Source organism: Bos javanicus, chromosome 21 (assembly GCF_032452875.1).
Source record: "Bos javanicus breed banteng chromosome 21, ARS-OSU_banteng_1.0, whole genome shotgun sequence".
NCBI lineage: Eukaryota > Metazoa > Chordata > Mammalia > Artiodactyla > Bovidae > Bos > Bos javanicus.
The window spans coordinates 4,852,707-4,864,955 of NC_083888.1; the positions used below are offsets into that span (position 1 = coordinate 4,852,707).

At 41.7% G+C, this 12,249-nt stretch overlaps 1 protein-coding gene across 1 annotated transcript in view; it reads left to right on the top strand.

The window, feature by feature from the left end:
- The window catches only part of CHSY1 (chondroitin sulfate synthase 1), a 90,080-nt gene that overhangs the window by 10,327 nt on the left and 67,504 nt on the right, over positions 1–12,249 (top strand). The window contains exon 2 of the mRNA XM_061394217.1: positions 5,501–5,996. Within this exon, the coding sequence (XP_061250201.1) occupies positions 5,501–5,996 (496 nt within the window). The remainder of the gene's footprint in view (positions 1–5,500; positions 5,997–12,249) is intronic.

Genomic DNA, 12,249 nt, shown 5'->3' on the forward strand with positions numbered 1-12,249 from the left:
AAAAGGCAGAGGAACCAGAGATCAAATTGCCAACATCTGTTGGATCACAGAAAAAGCAAGAGAATTCCAGAAAAACATCTGCTTCTGCTTCCTCGATTAGAATACCTTACCTGCCTCCTGCGAAACCTGTATGCAGATCAAGAAGCAACAGTTAGAACCAGGCATGGAATAACAAGCTGCTTCAAAATCGTGAAAGGAGTACGTCAAGGCTGTATATTGTCACCCTGCTTATTTAACTTCTATCCAGAGTGTATCATGTGAAATGCCAAGCTAGATGAATCACAAGCTGGAATCAAAATTACTGGGAGAAATATCAATAACCTCAGATATGCGCATGACACCACCCTTATGGCAGAAAGTGAAGAGGAATTGAAGAGCCTCTTGATGAAAGTGAGAGGAGAGCAAAAAGCTGGCTTAAAACTCAACATTCAGAAAACTAAGATCATGGCATCTGGTCCCATCACTTCATGGCAAATAGATGGGGAAATAATGGAAACAGTGACAGACTTTATTTTCTTGGGCTCCAAAATCACTGTGGATGGTGACTCCAGCCATGAAATTAAAAGACTCTTGCTTCTTAGAAGACAAGCCATGACCAACCTAGACAAACAGCATTAAAAAGCAGAGGTATCACTTTGCCAACAAAGGTCCATCTAGTCAGAGCTGTGGATTTTCCAGTAGTCATGTATGGATGTGAGAGTTGGACCATAAAGAAGGCTGAGCGCTGAAGAACTGATGCTTTTGAACTGTGGTATTGGAGAAGACTCTTTGAGAGTCCCTTGGACTCTCAAGGAGCTCCAACCAGTCCATCCTAAAGGAAATCAAACCTGAATATTCATTGGAAGGACGGACTGATGCTGAAGCTCCAATACTTTGCCCACCTCATGCAAAAAGCCAGCTCGTTGGAGAAGACTTTGATGCTAGGAAAGACTGAGGGCAGGAAGAGAAGGGGACTACAGAGGGTGAGATGGTTGGATGGCATCACTGACTCAGTGAACATGAATTTGAGCAAACTCAGGGAGATAGTGAAGGACAGGGAAGCCTGGCATGCTACAGTCTATGGGGTTGCAAAGAATCGGACGTGACTGAGGGACTAAGCAAACAAACAAACCTATCAATTCGTAGGGGAAAACTGTATTCTCCCTTCCTTCCTTGACTAGAAATTACAAAGTGGTTTGATCATGAGTCCTTTCAAACTTACACTGTAACCATCAAACCACGTATGTAATAGTGATTCGGGGCAACTCACAGAAAATCTCCACTTATTTATAAAACTTAATATAACTTTTAAAGCCTAGAAAATGTGAAAGAAAAGTACTCAATCTTACTCCATTTTTCTCTTAGTTTTTTTTCCATTAACTAGAGTAAAAGGTATCACACAAGTAAAATTATCTCATGTCAAGTTCTATTTCTTTGGATGCTTTTTAGTTTGAAGCTTTCCCTTGGACTTAAAATTTTTTTTCTGTAACTGTATTTGTTGTAGAAAACATGAAGAAAAGTAAATCCCTTCTGATCCTCTATCCAAAAATAACTATAGTAAACACTTTGGGGTAGAGTTGTTCATTATTTTACTTTGTGTGTGTACTTTCGTTCCCCTGTTACTCCATATCACAAGTATTCTATTGCTTGCTTTTAAACTTAGCTACATGAATGTGTACCCAGGACAGTACTCATGCTGTAGATGTGGTTTTGTACAGAAATGTATTTTATGTAGTTTTTCTTAAAGTGACATAAATAGAGATGGAAACTGTTATTAAATCCCAATTCAACAAAGGCATTCCTCAGCGAAGCTAATGTTGTCCAGCTGCGTGACTTCACTGTGGTTTAACTCGGTATAGGGGTAGGGTTTAGAAGCCTGGAGGAAAGGAGGATTATTGGCTTGGCATTCGCAGATTTCAGTTATCTTGTCTGCTTTAGCAAGAGTTGGTTATCAGCTCATTGGAAAGTGAGCTTTCTGGCAGGGACCCATTCAGATGTTCTGTGGTTTGAATTAAGTAGGAGCTCTTTCCCCCCAGTTACAAATGTGTTGATGGCAAAGTTGATGTTTGCTTATGAAAATTAAGGATGCTAACCTGTTTCTGTCTCAGAAAGGGGAGGGCAGTTTGCTTCTTCAGTAGCATTTTCTTCATTTCTTTGGAATTATCGATGCCCTCACCTTGGTTCCCCGAGGGTGATGAATCATGATTTGTGTTCCAGAACTCTTTAACTTCATGGAGCTAGTTAAGCTAAAGGTATCCTAAGTTAAAAGATTGTAATTTATCGAGATTAAAGGATTTACAACAACTCCATATTGAGAGATTTCCCTCAAGTCACCAGCCATCTAAGCAAAAGGGCAGCATGAGATTTTTCCATGGGCTACCTGAGGAAAAGATAATAATGGTTGGTGTTACCTTAAACTGCAGAGAGGCTTTCAAAGATGGTTTGAAATTAGATTGTCTGTTTTTAAAATTAATTGCTTGCTCTTCCTGGACACATTAACGCCATTTCAGGTTACAGTTCAAGTGTTAATCACTTCACTGATGGTTGTGCCGCTAGGGCTTTCATCTCTGTATTCTCTGTGGGGCAGCCATGGGAAGCAGAGCCAGACCAAATGGGTTTTTATTCTGTTTAGTATGAAGGATTGTGGTGTTTTAAGTGAGAGCGCTTTTAAAGTTTAAAGTCTTTTTAGACTTGCACCCTGATGTTGTCTTGAGGTTCATAATATGATAGAACTTGTCATATAGCTTAAGTGTCCGGTTTTTAGCCAGAAACAAGAGAAGCAGCATTTATCTCCCTGCTTTCACTTTGGGGTGTAATCTTGAGACCGACTATTCTAAATTCAGCCCACAGTTTCCTCTCTCTCTCATTTTTATTTCAGTACCTTATTTTATTTGCAAACTCTTGTCTTCCCTAATGAGTCACACCTGCATACTTGCTTATCTCACGCCAGGCTGGCGTTTTTAGATATAATAATCCACTTAACCCTCACCCCAACCCTACAAAGCAGATATTTTTTATTATCTCCGGTTCACAGATAAGGATAGTGAGCCACAGAATATTTTGCCCAAAGTGAAGGCAGGATTTTCATCCCAGCAGCCTGAATCCTGAGTCCACGCTTTTAGCCGTCACACACCATATTGTGTCTCGAGAGCAGGTTTTTCCTGTGGAGGTGAACGTTGTCTTACAGCCCCTGTATTCCAGATAATCCCATGATGCTTTAGTATTTTAATGGCTTGTGGAATTGACTACTTTAGTACTACTTTGAACTTGGTCTGTGTTGTTAATCACAGAAGCATTTGGGTGGAAGCTAAAGCTAAATTGATTTTATTCATTACCCTTTTAAAATCAGCTGTGAGATACTACAGACTAATTGCATTTCAGAAGTAGCATGAATGGTAGTATATTTCAACTCAAGTATCATGTGGATTTTACCTCTTAATAATTGTATTCTGGTTGTGTTTTGATAAAATTGGTTTCTTTGTGCACATAGGAATATTAATGTGGCTCTCTTGGAAATTTTTCAAAGATAAGAAACAAATGGTTTCTTCCCTTTAGCATGCCCACACATGTACAAAGGTATCTTTCAGTCACTTACTTCACACGGCTGAGCAGTGTTTACTGAACACTATTACATGCCAGGGACTGATATATGAGTTATATTTTGTGTAGATTGGGGCTCATTCCCATTTTAAAATGGACTTTTTCTTTATGAGAGGGTTGATTTCTCTTTAAATTAATTTCCTCATTCCTGCTATGTTTGCATACTTTTCAGGAGCATATCATTTGTAAAAATGTAGTAACCTGGTATATTTTCTGTAGTCCAGTCAGGTTTCATTTATGCCAAATTCTTTGTTAAGGGTTCTATAACTGGCGTAAGACCTATAGGTCCATTTTAAATCCATAGGCATTAAGGGAAAAGCATGATCAGGTGGCGCTAGTGGTAAAGAACATGCCAGTGCAGGAGACAGAAGAGGTGCAAGTTCGATCCCTGGGTTGGAAAGATCCCCTGGAGGAGGGCATGGCAACCCACTCCAGTATTCTTTCCTGGAGAATCTGGTGGGCTGCAGTCCATAGGGTTGCAAAGAGTTGGACACAGCTGACGCGACTTAGCACTTGTTACAACTGCTATACTATATACATTCTAAGATGGGCATTGTTTTCACATTTTAGCATCTCTAAAGTGAAGATGCATTTTACAGTGGCTGGCATTATGTGATTACAACTGGCAGTATAGGCATATCTCATAGTTAACACTGGAAATTTGTAGCTGCTGCAGAAAAACAAGTATCACAAGAATGCAAGTCACACAATTTTTTTTTTCTTCCCACTGCATATGAAAGTTATGTTTATGCTATACTGTGGTCTTTTAAGTGTGCATATCACTATGTTTAAAAACCAATGTACATATGCTAATTTAAAAATATTTTATTGCTAAAAATGCTAACCATTATCTGATCCTACAGAGAGCATAAATGTTTTTCGTTGATCTTTCAGTTGTTTTTCACTATAATAAATATAATTGTAACAGTTACCTACAATAAGACTATATTGGAAAGAACATCATTTGGAAACTAGGCTTTTTGACTGTATTAAGGCTAAATGTACGGTTTCATTTATTCTCTATGATGTTTTTTCTAGAAGTCGTTTGTATATAAATGTATTTTTGTAGCTAGACTACTTCAACTCTTAATATGTAGCATAAAGAAAGCATAAGGAAAAATGTAATCTGATGGCCTTAAATCTGTTGTTTGGCAGCAGAATTCGTCACTGTTTTCTCTTAATTGACCCCTAATGTTTCCTCTGGCAGTGGAATGAGCAGTTTCCTATGAAAGGCATGTGTTCCAGAGCTCAGGGCCCTTCACCTTGACTCCAGCGGCTTCCTGCTGTTTTAAAGCATAAAGGCCCCATCGCTGGGGGGCTGTCAGGCCCTGCACTCTTCCCCTGCTCTCCCCCAAGACTGCCCCTGCCCCTGGGTCTGCTGCACCCTTGATGTTCCCCTGCCACAAGGGAAGCAGTCCCTCCTCCGCTCTGGTTCGCATCCTTCTGCTTGGAGAGAGATGCACTTCAGCTGGAGGATCTGTGTTTTGCTCACCACTGCATCCCTGTGGCCTAGCACATACTTGGCACTTGATGAGCGTTCCAAGAAAATGTGTTGAATGAACAATTTTATTTTTTAATCTTTTGTTTTATAGAGCAGAGGGTTTTATAGGTGGGGAGTCGGTAGTATCAGAAAATTAACCTGAATATCTAGACTTCGATTTTCCAGCCTTAGCCAAAACATAGTTATCTGGGAAATATTTTAATATTCATCATTCTTTTTCGTTGGGATTCCTTTGAAAACAAGTTAGAACTTTGCAGTACCCGGTAGTGTGGGCTTCTGTTAAGGAGAAGCAAGCATATCAAGTAGCTTTTTATCATCCTTTTGAATGTACAGTGATTCAACATGAGTCGATACGGGAATTTATAGAAATGGGAAGCTTGGAATGAACTGTTCTCTCACTGATGTTTACTTTAATTCCAGGACGTGGTCCAAGACAATTCCTGGGAAAGTTGAATTCTTCTCTAGTGAGGGTTCAGACACGTCGATCTCGATCCCAGTAGTACCACTGCGGGGCGTGGATGACTCCTACCCACCCCAGAAGAAGTCTTTCATGATGCTCAAGTACATGCATGACCACTACTTGGACAAATACGAATGGTTTATGAGAGCAGATGATGATGTTTACATCAAAGGAGACCGTCTGGAGAGTTTTCTGAGGAGTTTGAACAGCAGTGAACCCCTCTTTCTTGGGCAGACGGGACTGGGCACCACGGAAGAAATGGGGAAGCTTGCTCTGGAACCTGGCGAGAACTTCTGTATGGGGGGGCCTGGTGTGATCATGAGCCGGGAAGTTCTCCGGAGAATGGTCCCACACATCGGCAAGTGCCTCCGGGAAATGTATACGACCCACGAGGACGTCGAGGTGGGAAGGTGCGTCCGAAGGTTTGCGGGGGTGCAGTGCGTCTGGTCTTACGAGGTAAGAAAAAGAGGAAAAGCTGTTGATTTTGTCGTTCGTTCTGGACCACCATAGGAAACCGTGATAATGTCCTTCTTAACGCTTAACAATTGGTACTAAGTTATTACATATTTTTACCTTAGTTCTTTTGAGTTCTCTCTCATTACCTTTTCTCTTAGCTTTTAAATTTTCCTTCGTACTCTGGTCCTGAAATTTTAGTTAATGATGGCGTTTGGGACCCAAAGAAAAGGGTTAATACAGGTCACGGTGATACTTTCATGATTTTCCCGAAGATTCATTTACTCTGACTTCTGATTCTGCAGATGTGATTTGCGAGAGTGGCCTTTTTCTTCCAAAGGCCTGACGCCTCTCATCTGGTCATGCTGACCGCATAGTTTAGAGACTTACATGTTTTGAATTCATAAAAAGAGTAATAATGTAAAACAACCGACAGTATTTGGGTTTGCATTTATTTTAAACCTTGACTTTCTTACAGTTACTAAGATCTGGAAGTTTGCAATACAGTTTTCCTTTCAGAATAGGCAGTTTATGAGTTATATTGATACATAAGTGCAATTTTTTGAAGGAAACCTACTTGGAGATGTTTTCTTTTTAATAGTTCTGGAGAATATGAGTTAGCTTTTGACTTTTCTGTGTTTATTGGCAGATGTTCACCTCTTGCCTGCAGTTGCAGGATGTGATATTAGTCAGAATGGAAAAAATTATTTAGGTTGTGTTGTGTTTAGATGGATAAACTACTGATAGTTGTGAGGCACAGAGGGGATTGCTAGACCTTTGCCCAAGAAAAAGAAACGCAGCTTCAGATGTAAACTGTTAGCCTGTCTTCAGAGTTAATTTTCTAAAGTGCTTATGTGAAGAAATGGTGTTCTTGCCTGTACTTGTCTTTTCCCTGGACGTCTTTTGAAATGTCTCCTAATCATACTGTTTCTTTTGTTTGAACTTTTAGCTAAGTGGACACTTTCAAGTATACAGGCAGCAGCCTTCCTGCAGTTTCCAAATACAAAAGATGCCTTTTGAATCAGAATGCCATCTGAGTGAACCCTGTCATCTCTGTCTCTTCCCGTGCCCCTCCATCCACCAGCTCTTGCTCCCTGGATTGAGGGGAGGTTCTGTTTTCACAGATTTTTGCTGCTAGGAAAGCTATTTGGGAATTTCGTGGAGTTTTAAACAAAATACAGCTACTGTATTCTTGCATTTTCCTCATGCTTAATTAAGTAGTTTTAACTTGAACATGTTTCATCATGTTTAAAATGTGTAATGCCCTCTGTGTTTTGGAGTGGTTTATACTGCCCCTGAACGCTGAGGCACTAGCCTCCTTGCTAGAAATGTCGAGGATAGGCCCGCCTTTGAGGTGCGTGCCAAGTCACTCCCGTCCTGTGTGACTCTCTGCGACCCTACGGGCTGTAGTGCACCAGGCTCCTCTCTTCATGAGGTTCTCCAGGCAAGAGTACCGGAGTGGGTTGCCATGCCCTCCTCCAGGGGACCTTCCCAGTGCAGGCATTGAACTGTCTCCTGCGTTGGTGGGCGGGTTCTTGACCGCTAACACCGCCTGTTAAGCAAGCCCGTCTCAGTGTTGTTGCACTGTTAGACCTTACACGCTGCTAGGTAGGCACCAACGCTCAGTGGACTGAGTTATCAAGAACTTAGACCTAACATTAATGCCGAGATAGAGGGAGGAAGTATTATCCTGAGGTTGTAGGGCTTGGGAGCCAGTTTGAGGGGCTATTTTTCTTTTCACGATGTGAGCGCCAAAGTTTTGTAAGGCCTGAAGTGAGGGTGCTGGAATCATCCCATCTGTATACTTGGAACTGCTGGTTAGACTTCATGGGTCTGGTAAATGACCTTATTAAAAAAAGGGCCTGGTTGGGGAGGAAGCTCCCTTCACTGCTTGTGTGACCCGTCACTGCGTGTCCCTGCCCAGGAGCTCCTGAGTCACCTTGGATGCAGGCCCCACTCCTCTGCATTTCTCTAAAGCCTGATGACAGTTTTTTCTAGATACTGCTGGCTTGGCCTCCACAAGACTTATACCAGATGACTTTCCTTCTGTGGGAGAATATCTTTTACCTGGGCCTTCCCCAGAGGCTCAGAGGTAGGGAATCTACCTTTCAGTGCAGGAGACTTGCCTTAGATCCCTGGGTTGGAAAGATCCCCTGGAGGAGGAAACAGCAACCCGCTCCAGTATCCTTGCCTGGGAAATCCCACGGACAGAGGAGCCTGGCAGGCCACAGTCCATGGGGTCCAAAGAGTCGGACCTGACTGAGCAGCTGAACGACAGCAGCAGTCTTTTACTGCAGTGTAGCTTGTCTTTTCACTGTAAATATGGGATTTCTAATATATGCAAGTTATGAATTTAAGTGTAGTCTAATTCATCATTCTTTCTCTGTGTGGTTTGTGCTTTTTTTTATGTCTTAAGAAGTTCTTCCCTTCCTTGGGTCACAGGAACTTTATATATATATTTCTTTGTAAATTTAATTTTCACGTAGAGTTTTTCACTGTCATTTTTAAGAACTCTATTGAGGCATTCACCACTTTGTTAGACTTTTGATTTCTTTTCTCTTTCCCTTTATGTAGGGCTTTAAGCAGTTCTAACCTGAAAAGTCATTAGAATTTATTATTATGTTCACCATAATCCCCTCATGTGGATGAGGAACTTTTATTAAACTTTCTGTAAAATCTAGATTCTCTGTTAAGGCTCACATTATGAGAAATTATTGAGGTGGAGTCTTATATTAAAGACAGCTATGTTAAGCTTTGGATCTTGGAAGGTACTGTTATAAACGTAGCCAGAAGGTTTTTTTTTTTCCTTTTTGCAAGTCCCAAGTAACGCCTTGGGATTACACTTACATAATTAAAGTGGCTCCTCAGAAGCAACTGTCATAAGCAAAATTCAGATGCATTTCTACACTTGTTTTGACTTATTTTTTTTTTGCCATGCCATGCAGCACATGGGGATCTTAGTTCCCTGATCGAACTTGTGACCCCCTGCATTTGAAGCGTGAAGTCTTAACCACTGTACCACCAGAGAAGTCCCTGTTTTGTCTATTAATAGTGGCTGATTCTTAATACATGACTTTAAAAACTTTATTTGGCAGTCATTTTAATTTTATAGGAACATTACAGGAATTAAAAAAAAAAATGCAAGCCTACACTCAGCGTAACCTGTTAGTGTTTTATCCATTTGTGCCATCATTTGCTTGTATTCCCACTTGCCCCCCGTTCCTTCCAGTACAGAGACATAGACATACTCAGCCACCATTTAAGGGTAGCTTTCTTTGTGGCCCTTTACTTTAAACAGTGTCAGTGTATTTTGACTACAAATATACAAATTCTCTTACACCACCACAGTACAGCTTAAGTAAATGAAACATAATGTCTGTAGACTCGGTAAAGCCCCAGCAACATCTCCTCCTTCTCCATTACAGCCTCCATCCTGGGGTCAGGCATTACATTTGATTGTCATGTCTCTTTAATCTGGGGTGTTTGCATAGCCTCTTTCTTTGTTTTTCACGACCTTGGCATTTTCAAAACATGATTTTCATATTGAAAATAAGTGACTTAAATATAGTAAACCATTAGATGGTTTTTAGTAATGCTCTTCAAGGTTTGTTAAAACCTCCCATGAGAGCACCTCTCAGCACAGTGTGGGCCTTGAGACTGTTAATGCTGGTCAGAAAGTCAGGAGGAGCTCGCAAGCCTGATTCTCCCTTGTCACATAGGATCAGTATCACTACCTCACATTCTTTTCTTAAGAAACATTATTGAACAGTTCGAAACAGTAATTTATTTAGGCAAATATATGACATATTATACCACACACTACTCTTTTAATAGGAGGGACAAAAACGAAAGTTGAGCCAAGTAACCCATGCATCTTCATTTCTTACTGAAGTGTATGTTATGCCTCTGGAAAAGTGCACAGATCATACCTAAGTGCAGAGCTCAGTGGGTTTTGGCAAACTGGACACAGCTGGGTAACCAGCATTCAGATCTTTCTTGTATGATTTTAACTCAGTGTTGGACTAATAATAAATGTGTTTGGGGTAGAAAATAATCATTACCAGTGAAAGTCAGTAACAGGAATAGATACAGCAACTTAAAGTGAAAGTCGCTCAGTCGTGTCCGACTCTTTGTGACCCCATGGACTATACGGTTCATGGAATTCTCCAGGCCAGAATACTGGAGTAGCTTTTCCCTTCTCCAGGGGATCTTCCCAACCCAGGGATCAAACCCAGGTCTCCTGCATTGCAGGCGAATTCTTTACCAGCTGAGCCACAAGGGAAGCCCATTTTTAGCAACTTAAAGATCTTTTTAATAGTTAATGCTGTCACGTGGTTCAAAATTCGTACGGGCAAAGGGCTTACAAAGATAAGTCCTCCCACCTTTATCTCCAGCCACTGGGTTCCCCCGAAAGTCAGTCACCGTGGTCCACCTTTACAGTTGCACTCTATGCATTGTTTCTTGTTGTTCAGGCCCTAAGTCATTTCTGACTCACGACCCCATGGACTGCAGCATGCCAGGCTCCTCTGTCCTGTATATAAGCAGTTACATTTGTGTATCTTCCCCCTTTTTATACAGATGTCAGCATGCTTTACATACTATGCCCATCTTGCTAGTCTACACTTATATGGATTGGAAGATTTTCAATTTGATACAGAAAGAGTGTTACCGTTTTCATGGCATTCAGGCTATTTCTAGTTTTTTTCCAGCCGTGTTTCTAACCAGTGATGCATCCTAATGTTTCCCAGTCTTTTACATCATGGCACACGGCAACTGCCTCCAGAGGGCTCCTGCTACCCCAATCCTTAACGCTCTACCCACCCCGTCCAGACCCAAAGGGGTTGTTATTTGGCACATCCTGAGCTGTTTGGGGATACATCAGTATACCAAGTGGAGAAGGCAATGGCACCCCACTCCAGTACTCTTGCCTGGCAAATCCCACGGACGGGGGAGCCTGGTGGGCTGCAGTCCATGGGGTCGCTAAGGGTCAGACATGACTGAGCAACTTCACTTTCACTGTTCACTTTGATGCATTGGAGAAGGCAATGACAACCCACTCCAGTGTTCTTGCCTGGAGAATCCCAGGGACGGGGGAGCCTGGTGGGCTGCCCCGCACAGAGGTTGAACATGACTGAAGCGACTTAGCAGCAGCAGCAGCAGTATACCAAGACCATCAGTGGTGATGTCTGAGTTAACTGGTAAGTGTTTGTTAAGGGAAATTGGTAGGAAATTGCCAAAGAAGGATGAAAGAAAAATGGCCTTTTTCTCTCTCAGAGACTTTAGTTAAGGAGATAAAAATATATATGTTCATGAAATAGTTGGAAAAAACTTAGAAGTGTTCAACCTTGTGATGCTGATTTTAAAAATATAAAACAGGGAAAGGTAAGATCTATTCAGTTCAGTCTTTCAGTCATGTCTGACTTTTTGCGCAGCACGCCAGGCCTCCCTGTCCATCACCAACTCCTGGAGTCCACCCAAACCCATGTCCATCGAGTTGGTGATGCCATCCAACCATCTCATCCTCTGTCATCCCCTTCTCCTCCTGCCCTCAATCTTTCCCAGCATCAGGGTCTTTGCAAATGAGTCAGCTCTTCACATCAGGTGGCCAAAGTATTGGAGTTTCAGCTTCAACATCAGTCCTTCCAATGAACACCCAGGACTGATTTCCTTTAGGATGGACTGGTTTGATCTCCTTGCAGTCCAAGGGACTCTCAAGAGTCTTCTCCAACACCACAGTTCAAAAGCATCGATTCTTCGGCGCCATACGTGACCACTGGAAAAACCATAGCCTCGTCGGTAAGATCTATGACGTTCTTTTTTTAGAAAGGCGTATCACCAAGGGAGATTGGAGTTTAGAGCAAAATACATGAAAAGAGAAGTTCTTCTGTGTTAGTCTGACTGGTTTTTAAAAGGAATATTGAACATCCTTACATCAGAAGTCTGAGTTTTTTTCCTTTAATGACAGAAGAAATAATATTTCTTAATGCTAATTCTTGTAGAGCTGGTTTGTGTTATATGGGGATGCCTTCCTTGTTCCTTTAGGCTGCCCCTTAACCTTTCCTGCCCAAGACCCAGGCAGGCTTCTACAGGCTAGATGCTCAAATACTGAGCGCTAGTGTGCCTGCTTCTTTGAGGCAGAACCCCTGTGGTCTTCTACTGAGTCTTTTTCTTTTGTTCTGGCAGTTTGGTGGTTCACTTTCCAAGCCCTAATAGATTACCTTCTAATCTGTGAGCACCTACGGTATAAGGACTGTGT